Source organism: Balaenoptera ricei, chromosome X (assembly GCF_028023285.1).
Source record: "Balaenoptera ricei isolate mBalRic1 chromosome X, mBalRic1.hap2, whole genome shotgun sequence".
NCBI lineage: Eukaryota > Metazoa > Chordata > Mammalia > Artiodactyla > Balaenopteridae > Balaenoptera > Balaenoptera ricei.
This window is the reverse complement of record NC_082660.1, coordinates 91,314,363-91,341,660: the sequence shown is the minus strand read 5'-3', so window position 1 is coordinate 91,341,660 and position 27,298 is coordinate 91,314,363. Positions and strand designations below refer to the sequence as shown.

At 44.5% G+C, this 27,298-nt stretch overlaps 1 protein-coding gene across 2 annotated transcripts; it reads right to left on the bottom strand.

Moving 5' to 3' along the window:
- Positions 1 to 1,212: 1,212 nt before the first annotated feature.
- Positions 1,213 to 25,316, bottom strand: SRPX2 (sushi repeat containing protein X-linked 2). Of its 2 annotated transcripts, none has more exons than XM_059910250.1 (11): positions 24,990 to 25,316; positions 23,075 to 23,307; positions 18,692 to 18,772; positions 10,712 to 10,903; positions 8,426 to 8,602; positions 8,022 to 8,148; positions 7,741 to 7,862; positions 6,468 to 6,647; positions 5,231 to 5,364; positions 2,833 to 2,954; positions 1,213 to 1,745 (listed from the first exon to the last, which is right to left on the bottom strand). In XM_059910250.1, the coding sequence occupies exons 2-11, from the start codon at positions 23,154 to 23,156 to the stop codon at positions 1,565 to 1,567; spliced, it is 1,398 nt and encodes a 465-aa protein (XP_059766233.1). In that variant the 5' UTR covers positions 23,157 to 23,307; positions 24,990 to 25,316; the 3' UTR covers positions 1,213 to 1,564. The 2 variants fall into 2 exon arrangements, with proteins under 2 accessions (XP_059766233.1, XP_059766234.1); XM_059910251.1 differs by having other exon boundaries at positions 23,075 to 23,157.
- Positions 25,317 to 27,298: the final 1,982 nt, after the last annotated feature.

Here is a 27,298-nt window from a genome sequence, read left to right as displayed (position 1 = left end):
AGAGCTTTTCTTTTCCCTCTTTCCTCCTGGGCACACTCTGAGTGTTCTGTCTGAGTGGGATTACAGAAGATAAAACCTTTGTCCTTGTTTAGAGCTGTCAGCTGTCTTTAAATGAAAAGTAGAAAAAGAAGTAGAGGCAGTATAACATCGTGTTTAGGAACACTGACTCTGGAGCCAGCCTGCTGGGGTTTAAATCCCGACTCTGCCACTTCTGAGCTGTGTGATCTTGGGCAAGTTGCCTAACCTCCCTGTGCTTCCATCCCTGCATCTGTGAAATGGGACTCATAACAGGACCTACCTTACAGGGTTCTTGTGAAGAGTTCAGTCAATCGAGAGTGCTTAGAACAGCACCTGGCACATAGTGAGTGCTCGAGCATTTTAGCTCTGCCTCTCCACCTAGCCTGCTTCCTTCTCCCCTCTAATTTCCCACCAGTGACCCCCTGGGGAAAGTGGAAGGTGAATGGCTGCTGAGTCTTAACCATGACACTGGGTTCCAAGAGAGTAGAAAAGAAGGTTCCCAGCAGCCTGGGGAAGAGCGCTTTTCTTTCAAACACTGCTGCACGCTTGAGTGCGGCCAAAGCCAGAGCAGGCAGTCTTGAGTGTGGCTCTGCTTCCCAAGAGCTCAAATAGCCCACATTTCCTTGCAGGCCTGGCCCTTAAGGCTAGCCTTTGTGCTGCTGTAGCTCTCACCTGCTCTGTGCCCATCTCTTCAAAGTGGGTGTCTGAGTAAGTTAATACATGAGGCTGAGGCTGTCTTTTTTCCTTCTCCCTGATTTAGTTTCTAGTTGGTGGTTCTGAGGTTTCCTAGATCACGAGCTGGGGGCTTCTCTGAGGAGGGGGCAGCATTGGCTCCCTTTTTGCTCTGAGAACTGGAGGCTCAGTAAGGAGAGAGACTGTTGCCCATGAGCTAGTTGGAGGGGCAGGAGAAAGCCTTCTTCTCTGGCCTGATTTTTCTTCCCAAGCTCCCTCCCCCTGCAGCAGTTTGCTAACTCTTAGGTGAAGCGATGGCTAACAGAACACTGGTGGCCCAATACCCTAAAAAGGGAAAGGACAAACAAGTTCAAGAATGTTTTGGCGCTCCCCCCACCTCCAATCACACACTTAACCTGTAAGTAAGATCAGCCACACTTGCTGGTGTCCTGGTTGTCTGTTGTGATGGTGCTGCCCTCTGCTGTCACCTCAGGGTAGAGAAACCATTTAAAACACAGCCGGTTGGTGAATGAATTTAGAGATTTACTTATCTGGAAGACTTTGGAGAGCTGGGCAGAAGCCCGGGTTAGGAAAGCAAGACCTTCTGTCCACAACCTGCTGCCCAGGACCTGCCCTCAGTCCCTCCCTAGCTTCTTATGCCCCTCCAGTGCTACCTAAAGCAGAGACTTGCTTAAGGAAACTATTCCACAGCCGTAAAAAGGTGCCTGGAAATGTCCCAGGATCAGGGAACCTCACCCACCTCAGAGTCCTGTCCCCTAGAGCTGTGGAAAAGCATTTTCTCCTTTTATTAGGCCCCAGTTTCGGCTGACTATGGGACCTTTCCCCTTGACCTCAACCATACCCTGGCTCAAGTTCACTCGCATATGTCCCTTTGCATCCGGCGCTGGATCAGCTCCTGGTTGCTCAGTAGATAGTCATCAATGAACGTGAAGATTTCCTCGGGAGTGACAGGTTCCATGTAGCGTTCCCGGTCAATTCCCTGCTTGTCAATCAACACCATGTTGAAGTAGGAGCGAGTGAGGCGCTGAAATTGCCTAGAGAGAAGAGCCCAGGGAGGTCTGAGACCTTGTCTTGGCGTCATCCCACCAGGCTCTACTACCCTCTGACCTTTCACAGCTCCACTGATGGACTAATTTTTTCCCCACCCAATCCCTTGGCCCCATCCCCTCCACTACCTGTCTCAAGCCCGAGTCTTGCTGCCCCTACGTGTCTAGCTCTGTTAAGCTGTCCCTTCCTCACCCCAGATGGAACAGCTTTGTTATTACCAAGCTGTGTTTGCCTCACAGGCCCCCTTAAGCAGGGCTATCACATACAGCAATGCAGGCTGCATGGAATAACTCCAGGGAGCACCGGTCACACGCACTATGCTGCGACCAGTGTTTCCTAGAGTTGGGCTGGGCACAGCCTGCACAACCAAACATGGCAGCCCTGAGGTTGATGAATGTCACCTGGTCAACCTTGAAGTTGAGCAATATCACCAAGTCTGCAGTCTCCTTCCTCTGAGTGTTTCCCAGTCTCTCTTCTATCTGGGACTGAATCTTTCTGTCCCTACTGAGACTGAGCCCTAGGGGCAGGTATTGTTTATAGAACAGAGATCAGTGATGGCTTTATTGGCTCTGAGTATATGTGGAGGCATTGGAAGGGTGATAATAGATAGATAATGAGAAAAGTCAACTTCTACCACCTGTTGCCTATGGTCTTCTCTCCCCCCCAGGGGAAGATGGGTATGATTCAGATTTCAGTGCCTAAAATGTGTTTTGCTCCTTTGGAGACTGAGGGCAAAGGGATAAGGCCATAAGGCAACAGGATCAGAGGCTTATCTGAGTCATGTTTGGGTCTGTGTCTCAGCCCTGGCTGTGCTTCAGAGTCACCTGAGGTGCCTCCTGAAAGCACAGTCCTGAGGTGGTTTGGGGTGGTCATCTGTATTTTAAGCACTGCCCAACCCCCAATTTAATTCTGACACCCTGCCACTCTCTGATCTTACCTAATACATCCAAAGAGTTCAAACACAAGGAATTCCCCAAGAGAGTAGTGTCTGCTGATTGTCCCACAACCCTCCTGTGGCCAATGTCCTGCCTAGAGTTTCCGCCCAGCCCTTCCCTGTGGCCTCGCAGCCTGGACCTGAGCTCCTCGATGATGCTGGCTGACAGCTGTTGCTCCCGGATGCGCCCCACTTCCTGAGGTGGCTGCCCCACCAGCTCAATGATGCTCACGTGCCGCAGGTCCAGTCCGCAGATGGATTGCTGCGAGGGGAGAGAAGAAGGTTTTCTGGAATAGGCTATCAGACTCAAACCTAAGGCTACTTAGCTGATTCCTCCTGGGACCACGTCGAGGCAGTGTGGGAAAGGAGGGGCTTCATCCCCAACCATCACATCAGGGGGTCTACGACCTCTTCCCTCTGTCGTTCCTGAAGCACTTGCCCTAACAGTCTTTCCTTTATTCTAATGAAGCGTGGGACACTGGTTACACCATGTGGGGTAGAAAAGAGAAATGTAATTGATAAATTGCAGGCACATCATCTCTCCTTGCTTAGTTTTGCATAGGTTTTTAAATACATAGGTTCTTTTTTAAATTGAGATATTATTTGACATATAACATTATATTAGTTTCAGGTGTACAATATAATGATTTGATATTTGTCTATGTTGCAAAATGATCGCCACAATAAGTCTAGTTAACATTCATCACCACACATAGTCCCAATTTTGTTTTTCTTGCAATGAGAACTGTTAAGATCTACTTTCTTAGCAATTTTCAAACATACGATATAACTATAGTCACCGTGCTGTACATCACATCCCCAGGACTTATTTATTTTATAACTGGAAGCTACATAGGTTCTTAATGGATAGCTATTGTGATAGGATAACAATGACTATTGTTCATCGAACACACATACCTAATGCTTCGCGGGAATAATTGAATTTAATCCTCACAACACCCCTAACAGGGTAGGTGGTATCATTCTTATTCTGTAGAGGAGAAAGTAACTTGCCCCCATTTGCATGACAATAAGATGCTAAGCCAAAATTCAAAATGAGGGCCGAGGCTGCCTGCCCCAAGTGTGTGCTCCTTACCACTAGGCTACATGGCCATGGCCTTCTCTCAGTCTCCAGAATTTCTCCAAAATGGCGCCAGTGCTCTTTCCGTTACCCTTTCTCGTGCGTTCCTCTGCACTGGGCAGGACACCCTGTAACCCTACCCCGGCTCTTGGCCCTGCCTCATCCAGCAGGGGCGCCTCTTAGCCAGTTACCTGGGGGGAGGTTTAAAGCAGCAGCGAGCACTGCCGGGTGCCCACCCCTTGTTTAATCTTTGGGCTACTCCTCTATACCTGGCCCTCAAAGCCACAGTCCTCCCTGGCTGGTTTCTGTTCTTGTTCTTGCTTTCTGCTCAAGCTGAGGTATTGCCTTTGTCTGCCTTTTTGGGATCCCTGGAGGAACTAGGTCCTTTTTGATCTAGATACCCAGGGTCATTCTCTTGATACAGCTGCTTTCATCCTGGGCCTCTGAATACTGACTTGGCAACTTGTAAGGTTCAACTTTTAGAAACCCCCTAAATAACTTCTTCTTTTACCTGGATATCCAGCCCCTTTCAGCTTATCAGAGCTGGTTCTCCAAGTCTTGTCAGCATAACTTGAATTCTCTTCAAGAGCCTAGTCTATTCCTTATTTTTATCATTATATTATTTTTCTCTTTTTTATTGAGGTATAGTTGATTTACAATATATAAGTTTCAGGTGTACAACATAGTGATAGAATCTGGTCTATTCCTTTCACAAGTCCCAATGGTCAGATCTATTCTGTCCTTTCCACTTCTCCTTCCCCCACAAGTGGCTTTAACTAGATATCTGGTAGAATGTTAAAAATCCTCACGCAATTCCCTCATATTACTTTGCAATATCACAACACTTTTCCTTCTCGTCTGCTATCAGTCGTGGTTAAGAGCACAGATCCTGGAGTCAGACTGCCTAGGTTCGGTCCCGGCTTGGCCACTTACTAGCTAGTGATTTTGGGCAAATCATTAACCGCTCTATACCTCAGTTTCCTTACCTAAAAAATGGGGATAGTAATGGTACCTATTTCATAAGGTTGCTGTGAGAATTAAGTGAATATGTGTAAAGCACATACTTGTATACCTGGTCCTTATATAGCACTTACTGTCTGTCTGTTAGTGCTATTATTCCTTGGAAACACAAACATAATTAATTCCCCACATTTACATTTGATCATACATCTTACAAGTCTCTCCAGAGTGTTTTGCCACACAGCCTTCTCATGCTTCACCAAGCCTCCTGTAACCCACCATTCCAGTGACCTCACTGTCTTTTCAGTGAAAACAGCAGTTTTTAAAATGTGCTCAATTTGTCTGCAGTAAAACTGATCAAATGTTGTCCACAGAGTCTGAGGAAGTAGTGTTTGTGCTGCAGAAAGAGCAAGTCTTTGAGAAGAGGTAGGGGAGTAACGGAGTGGGGTAGGGGGAATGCCAAGAAGCTAAGCCCTGATTAGAGGAGTGGCTCTCACCTGTAGCATAGAGATCTGCATTTTATAATATCGGTTGGAGGGATCAGGAGCTGAGATGATGAGGAGTCGCCGTTTCTCATAGAACTGATCCAGAAGGCCAGCCGCCGAGTTGACATTGACATTAATCTTCATAGCTAGGGCAGAAGCACATGGCCAGTCAGAGTATGGCCTGCTCCTTCATCCCAGCATGGATAACAGCATCCTGAGGTGTTCCAGCCTTTCGGGTTAACCTTTTTTTGGTTGTTTCTCCCTTTCTTTCTTTCTTTTTTTAAACATCTTTATTGGAGTATAATTGCTTTACAATGGTCTGTTAGTTTCTGCTGTATCACAAAGTGAATCAGCTATACATATACATATATCCCCATATCTCCTCCCTCTTGTGTCTCTCTCGCACCCTCCCTATCCCACCCCTCTAGGTGGTCACAAAACACCCAGCTGATCTCCCTGTGCTATGCGGCTGCTTCCCACTAGCTATCTGTTTTACGTTTGGTAGTGTATATATGTCCATGCCACTCTCTCACGTTGTCACAGCTTACCCTTCCCCGTCCCCATATCCTCAAGTCCATTCTCTAGTAGGTCTGTGTCTTTATTCCTGTCTTACCCCTAGGTTCTTCATGACCTTTTTTTTTTTCTTAGATTCAATATATATATATATATATATATATATATATATATATATATATATATATATATATCCCCTTCTCTTTTTTTTTTAACATCTTTATTGGAGTATAATTGCTTTACAATGGTGTGTTAGTTTCTGCTTTATAACAAAGTGAATCAGCTATACATGTACATATATCCCCATATCACCTCCCTCTTGTGTCTCCCTCCCACCCTCCCTATCCCACCCCTCTAGGTGGTCACAAAACACCCAGCTGATCTCCCTGTGCTATGTGGCTGCTTCCCACTAGCTATCTATTTTACATTTGGTAGTATATATAAGTCCATGCCACTCTCTCACTTCGTCCCAGCTTACCCTTCCCCCTCCCCGTGTCCTCAAGTCCATTCTCTACTTTCCTTGGGGGAAATCCTCAAAGAACACTTGGAGATTTTAAACACTTTTTCTTGGAGGTGGAGTATGCTAAGGGGGAACACTGGCCCTGAAGCATCTCAGAATCCCCCATTCCCACATCAGACACATTGCTCTTGGCCCCTGAGTCATAGACATTGGGAGATCCCCCCAAAGTAGTCCTGATCAATATGTGCACTCTCCCCATTTCCTAGTTTCACTCACGAGCACAGATAGGTGGTGATCCTGACCACTGGCGGCTGGATTGGCAGACCCGGGAGGGGGTCCCTTGGCGCTCATACCCTCCATCACAGTGGTATTCACAGGTGGCACCATAGTTGTCCCCCGCTGAGGTGCAGGTGAGGTAACCATGCTGTGGTGGTTTCAGAGTTGGGCAGCGTCTCACTATCAGGGAGGAGTTCAAGTTAGGGGCTATGTTATCTCTTTTAGAAAAAAAAAAAGGCTAAGAGGATGCCTATCCTGGGTTTGCTAGATCAGCAGACCCAGAATGATCAGAATGAATGACTTGTCTGTGTTTCCCATGACCAAAGCTAGAGCCAGAATTTTCCTTCCTTACGGAATTAAATCTGAAATGTAGACAAAGGTGTTCATAAAATGTGGAAGCACAGGTGAGTATACATATTGTCATCAAAAGACTATCAATCTGTAAAAAGAAATTGCCATTTTTGGTTTCAGACTTTGGGGACACCTCACATAAAGATGACTACCTTACAAATTACTTTTAATATCAAAAAGAAATTGGAGGAGACTGAAATATCCATCAGTGGGAGAAGTGTTAAGCAAAGTATGATATATTCTTAGAAGTAGATTATTATACTGTCATTAAAATACTTCTGAAGAAACTTTAAAGAACATGAGAAAATTATTTGTGTTATAATGAAAAGTAAAAAAGGGTGACAGAAGATTGGATATGCAGTATGATCTCAATTATATATTTTTTAAAGTATGTGTGAATAAAAGACTGGAAGGAAAATACCAAAAGGTTAACAACAATTGCCTCTGGATGATGATAGAGTAATAGGTTTTTTTCCCTTTATATATTTCTTTAGTTCCCATATGTTCAACAGTGAGCATGAATTAATTTTATGATGAAAACAAAACAAAACAAAAAGCAAGAATCGGGCAGCCAACACCACCAATTTCAGCAGAGGAGGAAGATGGAGAATGAAGGCTGATTAGCTTTAATCATTAATTTGAAGGCCAAGAAAAGAAATGGATAAGAGTACCTTTGTGGATTTTATGTAGATTTAGGAGAGTGAGAAAGTCTTGCTGGGAAACAGAGTTTCTGAAACATGTGTATGCACATGTCATGCAGGCTTCCTGAGTGACCTGTTTAGTGAACTTATTTTTCCCATCTCCCAATATATATGCAGTGTCTGTTTCAGGCATAGAGAGGAGAGGGTTGTGATGGGCATCTGGAGGGTAAGGGAAGAGCAGGAATAATAAGCAATGCAGAAATGGAAGGCTTCTTTCTAACCTTGTACTTTTACAATGAACTTGCAGCTGGCCCGATTGTAGGCTCGGTCGTAGGCAGTATAACGAATCACGTGCTCTCCTTCGGGAAAGTGAGAGCCAGGCTCAGGGCCCCGAAGTGTCACCCTGCATGGGACAAAGTGAGAGAGCCACTGAGGAAAGTGACTCTTAGAACTGGGGTCTGGGGCACATTATCACTGTACCCTCAGTCTGTGCGGTTCAGTGGGGGCAGCCTGAGTGCCTGGGAGAAGCTGGTGGGAAGCATAGGACGCATCCATTACTCACCTGGTGATGGTGCCATCAGCAGAATCTTTCACCAGGGGTGGGTCCCAGTATACTCGAGCAGTCAATTTCTCTGGCTCTGCCATCTTCTCACGGGAGTGGGGACAACGGATCTTGGGGGGATCTATGTCTGCCAAGGTCAGAAATCAAGTGCTGACTCGTGGGTCCCCTGCCTTCCCTTGAGGGAACCCATAGAAACAATACCACACCACTGGGTAGGTAAAAGATGCACTCTCAGTTCAAGATGCTCAACAAAACTGGGGAGGCCCAGCTCCACGGGAAGTGATCACTTTGTTAAGCTCATGCCCAGGGTACCACCCTTGCAGCGAGCAGGAATGCCTTCTGTGGTGGACCTAATGCCAGGCTGGCTCTTTGCAGCAGGACAGCTGGGAGCGACCAGCATTTACCTACACATACGGGCTCGCCTCCACTCCATCGCCCATCTTCCATGCAGATTCGGCTGCGGTCACCTTCCAGGTGGTAGCCACTGGAACAGCTGTAGTCACAGCGAGAGTCAAGAAGTACGCCATTTGTGCATGTGTAGGTGCCACTCGTGATTAATGGCAATGCGTGGCATCTCATCTCTAAGAGAGAATGAAGTGGCAAGTTCAGTGGCCTGTGGGGTTATGTGGAGGTGATGCCTGGGCATCTAGCACAGGGAGAATCGTATCGGAAACAGCAGAAAATACAGAAAATCCTACACCAAACTGCCCTGACATTTTTGTGCCTGATTGCCTCTTTTTCCTAATTGCCTTCTTATTTTGATATTATGAAGTATGGTACTGCTCTTGGTGGGTGGGGGTGGGGTGCTGGTCTCAAAGAAGCAAATTACTCATCCAAGTGCATGGATTTGAGAAACGCACCTGAGTTTGGATCCCAGCTCCACCACTTACTAGCTCTGTGACCTGAGCAAGTTACCTCATCTCTCCAAGCCTCAGTGTTTTCGTCACTAAAATGTGTATACCATGAAGTAGGATTGTTGTGCCGATTAAAGAGGCAATGCATATAAACCTCTGGGCTTATTCAGAGCCTCAGCAGCTGATAATTTTCCTCTCTTCTTCCTCAAATGCTAGACGCCCTTGAACAAATTTAAGGCTCCTTTTTTGAGTATAATGTTGGTACTACCACAAGCACTCCTCAGCTGAGGCTCACTTACAGGCAGGCTAGCCCTCTGTGACAGTGAGAATACAAGTCAGGCCAGTGCCTGGAGGGCCAGCTTTGGTGGCATTTGCTTAAAGACGAGTCCGTGTGCTTTAGACATCACGTGTGCCAGAAGCGGAGACAGCTCCCATGAATTGATTGTGAGCCTGTGCTTGCCAAAGTCTAGTTTGAAATACCTGACACCTGAAAGAAGTAGGCCAGCCATATCTTCCTTTAGGTTGTCTAAGTTCTAACCCTCCTTAACTTCAATTATTGGAGCTTTGAATAAAGATTCTATGAGCTATGTTTGTTTTGCTTCTTGGTCAAACCAGACTTGAGGATGATTGCCTTTTATTTTTTCCAGTCTCCTTTATATAAAGACCTAGTCAAAAATGACCTCCTTGAAATCAGGCCCAAAAAAATGGTTTGTCTTTTCAGCTGAATTTGTTTTCTTAGTATTATATGACAGTGAAAATGATAGATCCAAAGTGTTTGCCCTTGTGTCTCTTATGAGGAAGGACACAGCCAGATTCAGTGTTTAAATATAGTAATTACCTCATTCTAGGCACCTGGAAATATGTACATCTCCATTTTTTTAAACTGGTTTTATGTTCATTTGTAGACTTATTTTAAGTTTTATGTTCATTGTAGACTTATTTGTAAGGCCAATTCAAATTCATTTTGGAAATGATGGTGTCTAAGTCCTAAAACAAATGCATTACAGTCACCTAGAGGGGCGTGGTAGCTTCCCTCTTTCTGGCTATCAAGCTTCTCTACAGCATCTTCTCCGACCAGCCCCATTTCTCTCTGAATGCTCGGCATTCTGCATCCCCTTACACTCCATTCACGTGCACACATTTGCGTTTCCATCCCATTAGTCTATAAGCAGCCTGGTAACTGAGGAATTGGCTCCTGAAGTGACCAATACAGGGCCCCGCACACATGGGTGTTCTACAAATGGCATTCAGTGATGGACATAGGGACAGACGAAGCTCAGCTGCCAAAATGGGGTAGGCTGTAGGGCTTGAATAAGAGGTAGGGATTTGGGAGCTGAGGGGGACATGATGTGAAACGTGCGTATTAGCACGCCCACATTCCAGCCTTAGGGATTCTTCTTGACTTTCAGAAGAAAATGAAGACTAGTGGATGTCTTATAGTTTCACTGCCAAGGCCTTCTAAGGCCTTAGGTCAGGAAGTACAGCAGTTTACCACAAGTGGGAATGAGTCTGAGACCACATATGCTCAGAGCTCCAGAGGAAGGCCCAAGTCTACATCGGGCCCCAGGCGTAAGCCCTCCATGCACTCCTCGACCTCCTAAGCCAGAAAGGCTGGTTGCTACTTAATGACCCTATTGCTTGACCAATAACCACAGGGAGAGGAAATGAGCTAGAATGTTAGGATGGGGAAAGACCCTGTTGGGAGCCTGTGGAAAATTCTCAATTTGCACTTGACAGAGGTCAGAGTAACACCTCCAGGCATATACCCTGGGTGGCTGGCCAGCCAGCCTCTCTCACACGCACATATCAACACATGCACGCACAGACACCACTTACGCCTGCAGTAGGCAGTTCCAGACCAACGGCGGTTTGGCAGGCATTGCACCGACCTCCGTCCAATCAGTCGAAAGCCCCGGTCACAGGAGAGCTCACAGCGAGTGCCCAGGCTGCTGTGATAATTTCCTCCTCTCGGTGAGTAGCATGTGGCTTCTCCATCCTGGATATTTAATGTATAACACCATCGGGGGACTGTAGCAATAGAAGAAAAGTAAGCTAGAAGTACAGTAATCAAGACAGCGTGGTATTGGTGAAAGGACAGACACATAGATCAATGGAACAGAACAGAGAGCCCAGAAACAGACTCACACAAATATACTGAAATGATTTTTGACAAAGGTACAAAAGCAATTTAATAGAGGAAAGATAACTTTTTGAACAAACAATGCTGGAGCAATTGAACTTCCATAGGCCAAAAAAAAAAAAAAAAAGGAAAAGCAAAGCAAAGAACCTCGACCTAAGTGTCTCATACCTTAAACAAAAATTAACTCAAAATGGCTCATGGACTTCAGAGAAAAAAGTAAAATTATAAAACTTTTAGAAAAAAATAGGAGAAAAATCTTTAGGATTTAGGGCTAGGCAAAGAGGTCTTAGACATGATACCAAAAGCACAATTCATAGAAGAAAAAAAATCAAGAAACTGAACCTTGTCAAAGTTAAAAACTTTTGTTCTGTGGAAAGCACTGTTGATAGATGAAAGACAAACCACAAACTGAGGGAAAATATTTGCAAACCATATATCGGACAAATGACTAGTATCTAGACTATATAAAGAACTTGGAAAACTCAACAGTAAAAAGAGCAAACAATCCAGTTAGAATATGAGCTTTAGATATGAATGGATATGCCACTGAAGAGGATATAGTGATGGCAAATAAGCACATGAAAAGATGTTCAGCATCATTAGTCATTAGAGAAATGCTAAATCAAAACTACAAAAAGATACCATTATACACCCGTTGGGATGACTAAACTTAAAAAAAAATGGCAATTCTAAGTGTTGGTGAAGATGGAGAGAAACTAGAACTCTCATACATCGCTGGGGGAAATACAAAATGATGCAGCTACTTTGGGAAATTATTTGGTAGTTTCTTAGAAAGGTAAATGTACACTTGACAGGTGACTCCACAGTCCCACTTTAGGTATTTACCCAAGTGAAATAAAAACCCGTGTTCATACAAAATCCTGTACACAATGTTTAAAGTATTCTATTCATAATTGTCAAGCACTGGAAACAGCTCAAATGTCCTTCTGAGGGTGAATGTTTAAACTAACTTGGACGAATCTCCAATGTAGTTTGTGAAATGAAAGAAGCCAGAATCAAAAGGCTGCAGGCTGTAGGATTCCATGTATGTGACATTCTGGATAAGGCAGAAATATTGGGATAGATCACTGATTGCCAGAGATCAGGGGTAGAGGGGTGGATAACCTCAAAGGGGCAGCCCTGGGCAAATTTTTGGTACTGTGGTACTGGTGACCTGACTCTTTGCATTTGTCAAAACACCAAAAAGAGTGAATTTTTACAGTGTGTACATTTACAATAACTGTTAAAAATAACACAAAGATGTAAGCTAGAGAGAGGAAGGGAATGCCATGTCAAAGTAGGCTGCTTAGGAATGAAAGTCCGATCCCAGTTCAGTACTGAGCACAAAAGGTAATAAGGCTGTTAAATCATAAAGCTATCATAAAGATGCCTCATCTGCTACACAAAATAAATGACTCTTCAGTGGGTTCAGATTTTAAAGGGGAACGTATAAACAAGCAGAGGGCCACCTGCCCAAGGATGCATACATAGGCTGACACAGATTTCTTAGCCTGGGGCTGGGAAGGCTAAAGCCCCGTATGAGCTAATTTGGTTCCCAAATACTAAGAGACAAAAAAAGGGGGGCTTTGAAAAAAAGCTCAACAGGAGCTAAAGGAACAAAGAAAGGCTAGAGCCTCTGTTTGAGGGCAGCTGGAGAATGGAGACAGATGACAGTGAGAAAACTAGCCTTTAAGCCACAACAGCCTTGTGGCTTCTAGCATTAGCTTTGAGCCTGTGGCTGTGACACACAGCTGCCATCTGGAGACACCATCTCCAAATGACAGAAAATCTCTTAAGCACTACAGTTGCAGAGCTGTTGATTATATGGTCACAACACATATCATCAAGACTTTACATTCGAGGCCGGGACCTCAACAATCACTCTCGTCCTATTTTTCACCCATATTCTGTCAAGGAAAATACACATAAAATTGGAATGGATAGAACAAGCAAGCAATAGTAAAGGGAAATATATACCTCAGGATAAATGCTGAGACAGTAATAGAGGGTCTAGCTATTGTAAATAAGTCCAATTTTGCTGGCCTTGAGGAATACTGGCATAAAGAGAACATGTCAGATTTGTGATTACCAGAGGCAGGGGGTGGGGGGAGGGGGAACTGGATGAAGATGGTCAAAAGGTACAAACTTCCAGTTATAAGATAAATAAGTGCTAGGGATGTAATGTACAACATGATAAATACAATGAACAGTGCCGTGTGTTATATGTGAAAGTTGTTATGAGAGTAAATCCTGAGTTCTCATCACAACGAAAAGTATTTTTTTCTATTTCCTTAATGCTGTATCTATACGAGATGATGGATGGTCACTAAACTTATTGTGATAATCATTTCATGATGTATGTAAGTCAAATCATTATGCTGTACACCTGGAACTTATACAGTGTTGTATGTCAATTATATCTCAATAAAACTGGAAGAAAAAAAAAAAAAAAGACTTGAACCACGAGGCACAGCAGTTGACCAAAAGAAAAAAAAAAAAGAACATGTTGGAAGGCTGGAAAGAGCAAAAACACTACCCCAATTTTCTTTTTTTCCAGATTTATTGAGGTATAATCAACACATAAAATCGTATATATTGAAGGTGAACAATGTGATGTTTTAATATATGTATACATTGTGAAATGATTACTGCAATCAAGTTCATTAACACATCCATCACCTCACATAGTTACCATTTTTTTTTGTAGTGAGAACACTTTAGATGTACTCTTAGTAGATTTCCACTATGAAACATAGAATTATTAACTATAGTCACCATGCTGTACATTAGAGCCCCAGAAGGAAGAAGAAGGCAGCCTCTGGGAACTATAGCCTGGTGAGACTGACAGCACTGATAGCAAAGTGTTCTAGAATAGTTAAACATAGGCTTATGAGCAGTTAGGAGAAGAAGTGGTGATCTCCAAGTGACCCCAAAAACAAGTAATTCAAGACTGACCTTGTTTCCTTTTTGGGTATGGTCACCAGACTAGTAGAGCAGGGGAAATGGTAGGTACCTTATGTGGAAGTCAGTGAGGCATGTGCCAATGCCTTTCATGCCATTGATCTGGATGAGATGAAGAAATACATCCACATAGGAGAGGTGACAGTACAGTTATGGAGATTCATAACTGGCTGAACAAAAGAGTACTGATGGGAAATTGAAACTAAGAACGTGGTAGGAAAATTGTTAGTCATTATGGAGTAGCTATGGTGTGCTAGTCACCATGCTTTATATTTTCATTTTCCCATCATCTCATATAGTTCTCCCGATAGCTCTGTTAGGTACAATATGTAGATGTTTATCCCTATTTTGCAGATGAGGAAGTAACTTGCCCAGGATCCCTCAGCAAGTAAGGGACAGAGCTGGGATTTGAATCCCAGGTTTGTCTGGCTCTAAAAGCCATTTTTTTTCTAACTACAATATCTGTCATTGCAGCATGTTAGGCTGCTGTTTTGAAGTATACATTTACATTTTTGATTAGGTACTATAGCCATATGTTTCAAAACCCCAAAAGTATAAAAAGTTATGCAGTAAAATTCTCCCTCCCACCCCTGCTCCCACACCTACCCCCACTAAGTCCCCCCATCAGGAAACACTGTTAATAGTTTCTTTACACATATAAAGCAAATCTTATTTTCCCCTCCACTTTATCACATATTACGTCCACTGTTCCCACCAATGCTTTTTAAAATAAACTTAACAATGTGTTTTAGAGGTCTTCCCCTATCACTCCAGAGCAAGCATGAAATGTATTTAAATGAAATAACATTTATAAAATACATAGCACAGTGACTGGCACATAATACATGTTTGTCCAGGGTCAAAACTGCTGGAAAGTGGAGGAGCTGGGATTTGAATTCAGGCCTGTGGCCTCTGCGATCCACGTTATCTCTTTCTAGAGATTATAAAGAAAACAATGTGCTGCCAACAGGATTGAAAGCGCCTTCTTCGTGATTACCTTCAGATAACTCAGGCAGAGTTACCAGCTTGCCCGGAGCTGTAGAAATCTGGGAGCAAGTGGTGGCCCAGAGGATTGGGACATACCTCAGAGAAGGGTTTCTGACTCCAAGCTGGGAGTCAGTTTAAGGGAATGAAAGAAAGTTCAAGATTAGTGAAAATGGTACCAAAGTACATGTGCACTTTGCTCTAAAATATTGATCTGCTTTTTACTGGTTAACTCTTGTTTTTGTTTTTTTTTAAACCTTCTTTGCAAAAAAAAAAAAAAAAAAAAGGGTTATCTTTTTTATGAAAGAGATGATAGAATAAGCATGGCTTTGAAGTCAGACAGACCTGGGCTTAAATTCCTGCTCTGCCACCCCTGAGCTCTATGATTCTCTAAACTGAACTTCCCTGAGCTTAGTTTCCTGATCTGTAAAGTGGGGATAATAAACCAGTTTCATAGGACTGTTTTGAGAATCAAATAAAAATGCGTGTGTAAAATATATGTAGTCCTGGGAATGGGAATGATATTCCCTGAATCAGTGTCTGGGTTTGAGCCACTGGCTCATCCCGTCTCAAGCAACAAAACGCTGCTGCCATCTGGAGATGCCAAATTACAAAGTCTCTTAAGCACTACGGTTGTAGAGCTGTGGATTATGAGGTCACAAGACCTTACAAGGAATGCTGGGGCCTCAGGTTGTACTTTCCTCGCCACCCCTCCCCCCTCAACATAGATAACCGTACTGAATTAGTTTTATGCCCTGAGACTACGTCCCAAAGATAGCCATGAGACACTTGACCCCAAGGCCAAAGGCCACCAGGTGGCTTATTTTTTTTAATGGATTTATACACATTTAAAAATAACCAATGAGGCAGATTAATATTAATCATAGGGCTGTTGGACCCTCCCTCCCGAAAGTACCTTCTGCACCTGTTGCTTTTTCCTACCTACTTCTCCCATTTACAGTCTCCTACAATCTGGCTTCTGCTCCCAGAATGCCAAACAGCCAGTAAACATTTCTTGAGCATCTACTTTTGACATAGCTCTATGGGGTGTCATATGTGGCTCCTTCTGTTAAATAGGTAACTATTTTGTTGAGGGTAATAAAAAGTAAACCAAAGAGGCAGTACATAATGAATGCCGAACGAGTGGTCCAGACAATAAACATTTATTTCAGAAGAGGTATACAGTAGGTACTCAACAAATAGTCATTGCATAAATGAATGAAAGAATGAATGGATGAGGGAGAGTTCAGCGTGGGCCAAAGCAGTTAGGGAACAGAGTAGAGCTCCACTAATCTGGCTACTCATAGATTTCATGTGGGGAGAAGGGGTAATGAGTTGTTAGGCCAGGCAGCTAGACTGAGACCAAATTCTGTTAGAAATGATCACAGTGGGCCACTAGGTTTGGGGAAGGGAGAAACATGAGTCAGAGAATCCAGTTAGGAGGCAATTGTCATTATCAATGTGTGAGGTAGTAAAAGTTTTAATCCCATGGATTAATAAACAAATGACAATTCTTGGTGAATGACTGGTGAGAGGTGATGAGGAAAAGGGGCTATTAAAGGTGATGGGGGCTATTAAAGGTGCCATTAAGGTATTTTTAAGAGAATGATGGTATCCTTATCAAAAGTCTGAAGGCCAGATGTCAAACCTTTTTCAGGGAAGTGGAAAGAATTTAGTTTTCGATATCTCCAAATTTAAGTGTCCAGCAGCAATTGGAGATGTAGTCCAGAAGCTCAGGGGACAGGTCAGGGTCACTCAAAGTTCAGATCCATGCCTCACGCTCCCTCTTGTCACCACTGGAGAACCCATCTCCTTTCTTGGCTTCAGCTACGGCCAGATTAGTGAAATGTCGTGCAGCCCAAGGAAGGGGGCGGGGTGAGAAGAGAGGGATGGTGTTCACTGTTACTGAGAGATGGGGGAGGTTGAGCTCAAGAAGGGGCCATATGATTTGGGCTTGGGGAGAGAATTGTGATTGATCTTCAAGGGCTGTCACTTCAGCATGGAAATCTGTGGGTGAGTGGGAAAGAGACTGTAGGGAGTTGGGGAGTTAGTTAGCAGGTGCTGGGACAGAGAGGCAGTGGGTGTGGACAATTTGGCAGTGAGAAGATAGGTAGAAGGTAGCTAGAAAGGAGCAGAGAGGAACCCCAAACTCCGATCATTTGTCTATTGAAACTGTTTTCTCAGAGGTCACCATTTACCTTCTTCTTGCCAAATATATTGTTTATACCCTCAATTTGTTTCTTTCCAATATTTGACACAGTAGATCTCTTATCCCGTCCCCTTCCTTAAAATTCTCTTCCCTCGTGGCTTCTGTAATTTGATAGGTGCTACCTCAGTCTCCTCCTACATGGCTGACCACTAATGATCTCTTTTTTTCTTGTTGGTTCCTCTTCTCCTGCTCACATTCGTAGATGTCTTCTAAGGCTCTGACCTTGGCCCTCTGCTTCCTCAGACAGCTCATCCATCTAAGCTAACGACTTGACTCACAAAGCTCCATCTTTCTACTCCCCACTGTCTATAGGGTACAAACCACTTTTCTTTTCTAACCTTGTCTCTGTGAGAGGGGTCTTACAGTTCTCCCAGGTGTTCAGACTGGATGCTTTCAGAGAGTCGTTTGTTTCTTAACCTCTTGGTACATCAAATCTGTACTAGGTCTTGTCATCTCTTTCTTTGAGACATCTCTGGGGCTCATCCTTGCTCTCCATTTCTTTTCCACTAGCCTCAATCATCTCTAACCAACATCACTGTTACTGATTCCTGGAGAATCTCCCTGACCCAGGCTCTACCCCTCCCAAACTCCTACTTTCTGTCCACAGTAATGAGGTTGATATTCTGAAATTACTATTTACAATCTCACTACCCTCTGCAAAACATATGATGACTCCTTATAACTTCTAGCACAACAGCTAAACTCTTCAGCATGGCTTGCAAAGCACAGAAACAAAGAATCTTAGAAGTGGAAGGGATATCAGACATTGCGTGGTCTAAATTTCCTTCTAATGCAGGAATCGCTATTCAGCATTTTTCACAGATAGTCCTCCTGCCTCTCCTTAGAAGGGTCCCTAGATCATGGAGCCTTTCCAAATTTGGTCTCACTCTTTATATTTAACTTTATCTCCTACTACTCCCTCCACATCCCATCTCCTCTAGTCAGGCTGGATTCTTCCTAGCTCCTTCCTCTTACACGTTTGTTCTTACCTCTATATCTGTGGCCATCTGCTTTGCTGAAGGCCCTCCCATCCCCTTTCCAGTTCTCAAATCCACACATCATTCAAGGCCTAGTCTAAATGTCATCTTTCATGACCCCTCCCCTGACTTCTTTTTCTTAACTCCTGTTGCATTTACTGCTAGCACAGAGTTTCACGCTTACTTGCCCTATGCCTGCTAATTTTATTGCGCCCTCACCCATATCCCCCAGCAGAATGTAAGCTTCTTGAGGGGGACAAAACACTACCTTAGATTTTATATCACCCAAGGCTTTTGTTACACAGGATTAGGCATACAGTAGGTACTCAGTCAATACTTAATTATAGATGGGTAACCTTAATTCCAGAGAGGTGAGATCACACAGCAAGTCAGTAACCAAATTCATGACTGGAAACCACAGCCCCTGCTTCCCTGAGCTGCAACTTTGGCACAAGTGAGCCAAGCTGGGTGAAGATGCTTCAGGCAGGGCCTAGGCCTTAGGCCAGATAAGGCCCTTCCTGAGCCTGAGAAGCAGTGAGGATTACCTCGGTAGTCTAGGGCAGGGGCCTGTGGGACCTCTTCAGCATATACTTCATTGTAGCTTTCATCTGGGTAGTAGCCTGAACCTAGAATGAAGAATATATCAAGATGACATATTGGTTTCTTACACAAGTCCTTCCCAACCTTTTCCCCTTTCCAACTTGGTCCCTTTCTGAGGACATGACACTCCATAGGTGGGGAGCTAGGTGGTTATTTAGTGGGGAAAATCCTGCCTTGTGAAGCAGCAGAACTATTGCGGGCAAACGTCCACACCTCAGGTGCACAGAGGGTGAACTCATGTTGGGGCAGAGGTGGGTGGCTTACTGGTAGCACTAGAAGCCTCCATTCAAAAGAAAAAAATCAAAATTCTTGACCAGCCATCAATCCTGCCCATCTGGACTAGAAACGACCCATTTCCTTGATGTAACACATGAGTTTTGGTGAGACGCTGATGACCAGGCTCTGAGGATGGACAGTTGTTGTCCCAGGTAGGAGGAGAACATAGAGCCTGAACAAGGGTCTTTCCACTAGTGATGAGCCGTCTCACAATCCTCAGAGGGAAATAATTCCTCAAGCTCCCACCAGCCCACAGGGCACCAGCCTTTTGCCACCTGGTTGCCAGGGCTAGGGGTGGCATGCGAAGGCAAAGAGGGAGGGCTCAAAAGGCGAGGGGGCACGAGAAGAGTTTCACTTCCTGAGCAGTTTGTCCTGCTTTGGAGAGATATCTAGTTCCTCTAGTCAGCAGGAGCCTTAGTAGGGGGCTGCTGAGCTAGAGAACATTCCACAACCACCCCCATCCCGTTAAGTGGGCCACTCCCCGGTGGAGGCCAGTCTACGGCTGTCCGGGAGACTAAACAGTGCGTTCCACCAGACGGCAGGAAATGGGTCATGAATACGAACTAATTGGTATACAACTTGGTCCTTTCCGGAGGGAAGTTGCCGGAAGCTCTCTTTCCAGCCTCCCAGAGCCCTAAAGCACACACAGGAATAGAGCAGCCAGCCGTGCTGGAGTCAGAAGACAATTCTGCATTCCCAGGAGAGGGTGTGCTTCCAGGACAGGGCTGGGTTTTAGTGCTGAAGTCCTTTGGCCTGTGTCAACACTCCGACCACAAGCTCGCCTGCCTCCTCTCTGCGCAGAGGCACAAGACCCCCTGCACTCAAGGGTGGAGCGCAGCGCAGATGATGAGGCTCTTCCAGTCCCCACAGGCTTAGGCTGCGGGTTGGGGGTGTTGGGAAACCAGTCCAGCTTGATGAACAAGCGAATGAATCAAACTGAAAGTTTGCCTTATGAAATCATGTCCTCGTTGGTTTGCCCTCATTCCAGAGGAAAGAGTTCATTTTTTCTGCTTCCCTTTATTTTTTCCTGGTTTCCCATTTCGCGTCTTCTCCTGGATTTCCTTTATTTCTCCTTAGGCCTCCTCTCCCTTGCTCCCTCTTTCCCCACCTGGGAAATTTCTTTGTTGGGGGGGCTGGGAAACAGAATTCTTGTCAGCTGTTTCAGTTTAGTATCAAAGCCTTACAGCGCCTGTAAACAGGAGGACAGATGTGCACGATTCTCTAAACGCTTTGGTCCCCCTACCCTTGTTCCAGAGCTTGCTTGTGAAGAAATGGCCAGCAGGGAGCAAGCCTCTGTTTACCAGAAGAGCAGACAGGAGTGTCCAAGGCCTGTGGCTGGATAACAACAGCCACAATAACAACAACGACGGCTAACATCACTCAACACCTACTCTGGGTTCAGCGCGTTACATGCGTCATCTCATTAGATCACCCTAACATCTCAGTGAGGTAAACACCCATATTGCTTTCATATACAGTTGAGGTAACAGGCTCAGAGGAATTCAGGGAGTAGCCCAAGTTCTCCCAGCTAGTAAGGAGCAGAATGGGCATTCCAGCCCAGGGCGGTTTGATCCCCTCGAGACCAAACTCAGACACTCCACTAAAGATGGCGGTAGGGGAGAGCTTTGGACAACGCCCAACAGGGATAAAAATCCAAAATCTTTCTCGCAATTCAGCCTTTTTTCACTCTATGTATGCCGGATCGAAGGCCACCAAGCATTTCACATCATTCCAGAATTACAGGGGATGTGGGAAAGCTGAGGGGAAGACTCAGTCAGATAATTACAGTCTTCACCAGGATACAGAGGTGGCTGGCCCAGTGCCAAGTCTGCTTTGTGACAGGAATAAGTTGGGGCCACCTTACCACTTTAAGCCTTTCCATTTCCCCTCTTTGCCTGTCTTTGGGTATTTTTTGGCAAATATTGAGATACTGAGATGAGATAAGGGAAACCAGAGGGTCCCCCCTTCCCACCTTGTTCTATCTGCTTGTCCCTCTTCAGCCCTGGTTGGGAGAGCTTTGGGCAGCATTCCTTGGTTCCTTTATGCTGATCAGTGGTTACTCTGTCTGTTACTGGGTTCCTCCAACTTCCATAGTACAGTCAGACCCTCTAAGCACTACCCTTCACGAAAGTGTGGTTGCAAATGTAACTGATAGTTGATGACAATTTTAAGATCCCCCCCTAATGCTTGGATTATGATAAGAAATACTGTCTGACTTCCTGAACTGCACAGATATGCCAATATGCACTTTTAACACACGGTTGGCTTGATTTATATTCTTAACGCTTCCCACCCCCTGCTGATTATTCTTGGATCCTTTTTCTGATTAGCCAGGAATCCACACTTGGCTGCTTTCCTTGTACTATTCCCATTGGAGGACAAGGCTATAGTCATGAACAAAACAGTGCTGAATGAATAGAGAGTGGGGAGGAGCTAGTGATGTAGGGGAGGATTATTGGGAAATTTCCAAATTTCTCTCATCACGTAGCCTCCTAAGAAAAGAGAAAGGCAGAATGAGTGGGTTTGCAGGGCTGTCAGAGACCTCACCAGCCTGGGCTCCTGAGAAGGAGTGATGACCATAGTGATTCTTGTGAGAAGTGGGGAGTAGCCACCTTTGCAAACAGCCCTTTGAGAGTTTCAAATGAATCCAAGTCTTTAATAAAAAACTGCACTGTCCTTAAGACTCCAACAGCTCAGGCTTCCACCTTGGGAAAGGTCAAGGCCTTTGTGTGCCATGAGGTTTCTTATAGTTATTCAAAATGGGACTTGAGCCATCTAACCTCCACTCCATAGTCTCATGGTCTTTGGCCGGATTTTGGTCTCATGTACTTGAACTGAAGCTGGGGGGAGGTTGGGGAGGACGGCTGCACATGGTATCTCCTGGGGACTTGGGGCTCCTTTAACCCCAAGCAGTGTGCACTCTGCCAAGGGCTTGACTTGAATTTCTTCATCTCAGTGTCAGCCCTTATGCTTCACCCCCTACAGAGCCAGGTTAAGCCAAGGAGGGGAAGAAGTGCGCATATTTGTTTGAAAGCTTGATGCAGCTGTTCCAAACAGAGCTACTGCCAGAAGCCTCCACCAGGAGCTAAGGGCATGTGGAAAATTTTAGCTACAATGACCGCAGCTGTGATGGAAGCAGTTTCTTATTTACTCATCTCTGGATGTTTTTCTAACTCCATTAGTTGGGTCTGTCTCTTGCCCCTACTCCCCCCAGCCCCTGTGAAGGCAGACGCTGCAGGCCACAGAATATTCTTAGCACTTGGAATGCCAGCTGGGCCCCATCAAGAACCCCTGTCTGGCACCTCATTATCCTTCCTTCATTCCTCCCCTTCCCCTCTCCCATCTCCTCGCTGGGTCTGTTCTCTTGAGCTCCCTATGTCTCCCCAGGGGCAAAGGATGAAACACTCAGGGATCTAGAAATGCCCATCCCTTCCGAAATAAGAAACAAGCCAGAAGAAACTGAGGGATTCCTGTTTAAGAGAATGTGGTCTGAATTGTCATTAACAATCCTTGGCAGAAAAGGGCTATAAAAATCTCATCCTATAAACAAGGTCTGGGAGGGGAGAGAGAAAGAGAGAGAAAGTAAGTGGAGAAGCAGGTAGGATAGTGGCCCCAAAAGCCATGTTGACCAACCTTATTTTTTAATATTTATTTATATTTATTATATTTATGAAGTATAGTTGATGTATAATATTATATAAATTACAGGTGTACAATATAGTGATTCACAATTTTTAAAGATTATACTCCATTTATAGTTATGATAAAATATTTGCCATATTCCCTGTGTAGTACAAATAAGCTACAAGGATATATTGACCAACGTCATTTTTATGCTGGTGCAGCCTGTTTTCAAAAATCTCTTATCAGTTTGCCTCAAAAACCTCCCTCGGTAGCCTTTTGCAATGTTTAACCATCTTTGTTGTTGAGGATAGTTCTTCTCTGTATCTAATTTAAGTGTCTCCTATTGCGGTCTAACCCTTCCCTTCTCTAACACTTGCTCTGAGCCCTGCCCTTCCTGGAAATAATGGGCAATAGCTCCTAGAGCTTACCTGCATACCATGTTGGCATCACTGCTGGAGTGAGGAAGAGCAGCAGAGAGAGAGCTCCTCTTCGAGTTAGTTGAACGGCCATCCTTGAAAGGGGGAGAAGGGGGAGTGGGAGGGTGGTTTAGGGAGACAAGAATAGAGGTATGTGGTCAGAAGCGCCAGGGCAAAGGAGGATGACTTTCAGAAATCAGCCATCAATGAACTTCCAAAAGTGAGAGAAAGCAGAAATGCAGGATCTGCAAGGAAGAAGAGAGATTTTTAAATTAATGAATGCCTGTTATATGGTCTCCCTTGTAAGGATCTTCCACTTTACAGAGTAACAACACTCTGTTAATTTTGGTTTTTTCCTCCCAGGAGGAAGAGGACATAAAACAACCAGTTGTCAATTGACCCTGGTGATATCTGATGCCAATGTTCCATGGTCCAAGTTACAGAGAGGGACAGTGAGGTACCAAGACCAGGAAAAGGCCAACATTAAGTCATATAGAACCAAGAGGGAATCCTGCAATCTAAAGGCACCAGTTGATGGTTTTATCCACTTAACTAGTACTTCCTAACCACAAATCTGGGAAAGTGTTAGCATATATGGACTAAGAACTTGAACTCTAGAGTTACACAGATCTGTATGTGTATCCAATTCTGTCCCTATTAGCTATGGGGCTTTGGACAAATTCCTTACCTTCTCTGAGCCTCAGTTTCCTCATCTATAAAATGGGAATAATAATAGTATCTACCTTACAGAATAGACTATTGCCTGGCACACAGGGAAGCAATCCATGTATATTAGATATTATTATTACCAACTCCATCTTGAACAGGACTGGATGTCTCCTTTCTGCAGTCTCTCAGTCGGTGACTATACCCTGGCTCTGTTCTTAGCTTTGGGTTTTGAGGCTTAGTGGTTTAGTAGTGGCTTCTGGCTTTCAAGTCCAGCCTAACCTTCTAGTTTTACCCTGCTGAGCCAGCAGGAAGTCAGTGGGGTTGGAAAGAACCTACTGAGGTACGTGAGGAGAGGGTAAGCAAGCTCCCACTGCCCTCTTACTTCCCGTCCTGTCCTCACTCTAATGGGATGAGAGTTGTGTGGTTCCCAGTAAGCAAATACTTCATAAATGACAGTATTAAAACTTGCTACCCATTGGTATAAACTGGCCGCTGGACCTCTCAGCAAGCACCCACAGGCTTTCAATGAAATACCATGCTCGGGGGAGGTGTCAGTCCCAGAAATGGAGGAACAAAAAGATGGCAGATTCTGGCCAGCCTCCCCAAGGGGCGTGAGAAGTCCAAGAATGGCAAAAATTCACTTTCCAGTTCATTACTCCCTGGCTTCAGATTTTGTCTAGAGAGTGGCAAGGAAGCAGGATAGAGAAGAAGTAAGAGCAAGCGGGGGAGGCAAGGAAAGTGGAAAGATGTGGAAAGGAAGCTTAGCAAGAAAAGACAATCTGCCAGAGCTGAAGGCAAGAGATAAAAGCAGAAAGAGGGAATGAAAGGATGAGAGAGAGGAGATTCAAGAAGATTCAGGAAAATGAACAGCTAGATGCCCTAATCATCGACCCCTCTCCCACATGCAGCTTCCATCCAGTTCCTTGGTTTGGGAGCAGGGGCTTTCCTTTGCAGACCCAGTGCTCTGAGTCTGTGACCCCTTCCCTGCCCACCTTCTGCCCAATCTCAGACTGAAAACTTGATTCACCACCGGGGTCAGCCATACCTCTGCTATGGGCCGGGAAGGTAGTGGGAACTTGTGTCTGCAGCCAGGTCACGGCTCAAATGGAAAGCAGCATGTGGTCCAGTTTCATAAAAGAACTTCTTCCTTCCCCCACCCCACCTCCAAGCCATTTTGCCCAAGTCCTGGGTCTCGTTACCCTCCCGGGTTGTGAAATGGGGGTAGTGTGGTGTGGACGGATGAAGCAGCAGATCTTACCTGTTGTACGGTTTTTTTGTGTTCTCCCTCTCTCCTTCTCTTTCTCTTTCTCCTTCCTCTCTGCTTCTCTCATCAGTCGGAAAAACTTCTACTTTTTTACATTCCTAGAACGAGTGGCTCCTGGTCTGTCCGGGCCTCCGGGATTCTGTTAACACTGCCCAGATGTTAGGACATCAGCATCTGCCAAAAGTTTCCTTAAAGCTATATTATCCCCAAAGCTATAGCTGTTCCTCCCTCAGAAAAGAGTTTTAGAGAGGCGGGGGAGAAGGAACTCAAGGATGAGAGGAGCTCAATCCGTCTGCTGCAGAGCAGAGGAAAGTGTGAATGGCGCTGGCCCCAAGCCTGTGAGTATAGTAATGACTAACAGGCTGGCCTAAAGGGCTTCCAGAGATGTGGTGCACTGAAGAACACTTTTGTTTTTTTTTTAAATGACTCAGCATGACCTCGGGATTGAATGAAAAGGAATTCCACAAACTCCTAGGAGAGGGGAAGAGTGGAGCTGATTTTGACATTCCCTGCAGATTTCCCCTGTAATTCCTTAGTACTCTCCATCCCCAAGTTGCCCTGCCATCCCTATGCACAGGGTCAGATCCACTTGGAAACCCTCTCTGATGACCTAACTCCTATGGACTTCAGTTTCTGATAAGATTATGTTGCTGACAAAAAATACCATGCACTTCTAGCCTGCAGAATCAAAACTGATTTCCTGTAATAAGAGTGGAGAGAAAGCATGCTTAGAGAAGCTTTAGGGGAAGGTTGTTTAAGCCAATTGAGATGATCTATCTGTGCATGGCAAGGTTATAGCCATTGCTAAGCTGTTTCCCGATGATCTCTTGTGGAGGGCTGTGTTTCTCTTCACTAAGCAAGCTTTGTTCACTTTAGTATCTGATAATGAGACTGTTCTACCACAGTGCAGAACAGCTCCTGATACTTTCCCTCCCCTTACAGTTTCATTTCCATCCTTTTAAATGCACTGCCCTGGAAGAAATGTTTTTAGCTGCTGTAGAAATGATTTCTTCCTTGTGTGTGTAAGCAAATTGGTACCCCCTTCTCAGTTATGAAGGGAAGAATTGTGTTTACAATAATAAAAAGTTCATTAGCAAGCCCATTTCATTTCCCATCCACCGATCAAAAATATGTAATGAGTGTTTACCATGTGTTCAACAGTGTGATCATTGTATAAAGAAGGCAAAGACGTGGTCTTGGCCTCATTCATTTAATAAGTTTATCAAGCATCGACTGTGTTAAGGATGGTGGACAAAATCCCTGACATCCTAATCCTAATTAATTAAACAAATATTTGTTGAGTATCTATTATGTGCCATACACTGTTCGAGGTATCAATACTTGATAGACATCAGTGTGTAAAATGGAGATAATCCTTGCCCTCATGGATTGGAGGAGACACACATTCAACAAAAATGTTCTTTTTTTTTAAACAACTTTATTGGAGTATAGTTGCTTTACATTGTTGTGTTAGTTTCTGCTGTATAGCAAAGTGAATCAGCTATATGTATACTTATACCCCCATATCCCCTCCCTCTTGTGTCTCCCTCCCACCCTCCCTATCCCGCCGCTCTAGGTGGTCACAGAGCACCGAGCTGACCTCCCTGTGCTATGCGGCTGCTTCCCACTAGCTATCTATTTTACATTTGGTAGTGTATATATGTCCATGCCACTCTCTCGCTTCGTCCCAGCTTGCCCTTCCCCCTCCCTGTGTCCTCAAGTCCATTCTCTACATCTGCGTCTTTATTCCTGTCCTGCCTCTAGGTTCTTCAGAGCCATTTTTTTTTTAAGATTTCATATATATGTGTTAACATACGGTATTTGTTTTTCTCTTTCTGACTTACTTCACTCTGTATGACAGACTCTAACTCCATCCACCTCACTACAAATAACTCCATTTCGTTTCTTTTTATGGCTGAGTAATATTCCATTGTATATATGTGCCACATCTTCTTTATCCATTCATCTGTTGATGGACACTTAGATTGCTTCCATGTCCTGGCTATTGTAAATAGAGCTGCAATGAACATTGTGGTACATGAGTCTTTTTGAATTATGGTTTTCTCAGGGTATATGCCCAGTAGTGGGATTGCTGGGTCATATGGTAGTTCTAGTTTTAGTTTTTAAAGGAACCTCCATACTGCTCTCCATAGTGGCTGTAACAAAAACGTTCTGAACTACAATTGTGTGTGTTTAGTGGACCAACCTTCATTGGACATCTACTATAAGCTAAGAACCGGAGGACAGTGATGAGTAAAAACTGTGTGATTCTTGATCTTATGGAGCTTACTCTCCAGCTCCCA

Coding starts and splice junctions, on each gene's coding strand:
- SRPX2 (XM_059910250.1), bottom strand. CDS start 23,156: ATGGCCGTTCAACTAACTCGAAGAGGAGCTCTCTCTCTGCTGCTCTTC. Junction 2,955..5,230: donor TGCAGATCTCTATGCTACAG/GTGAGAGCCACT, acceptor CTCCCCTCGCAG/CAATCCATCTGCGGACTGGA. Junction 1,746..2,832: donor AGCATCATCGAGGAGCTCAG/GTCCAGGCTGCG, acceptor TCTTCTCTCTAG/GCAATTTCAGCGCCTCACTC.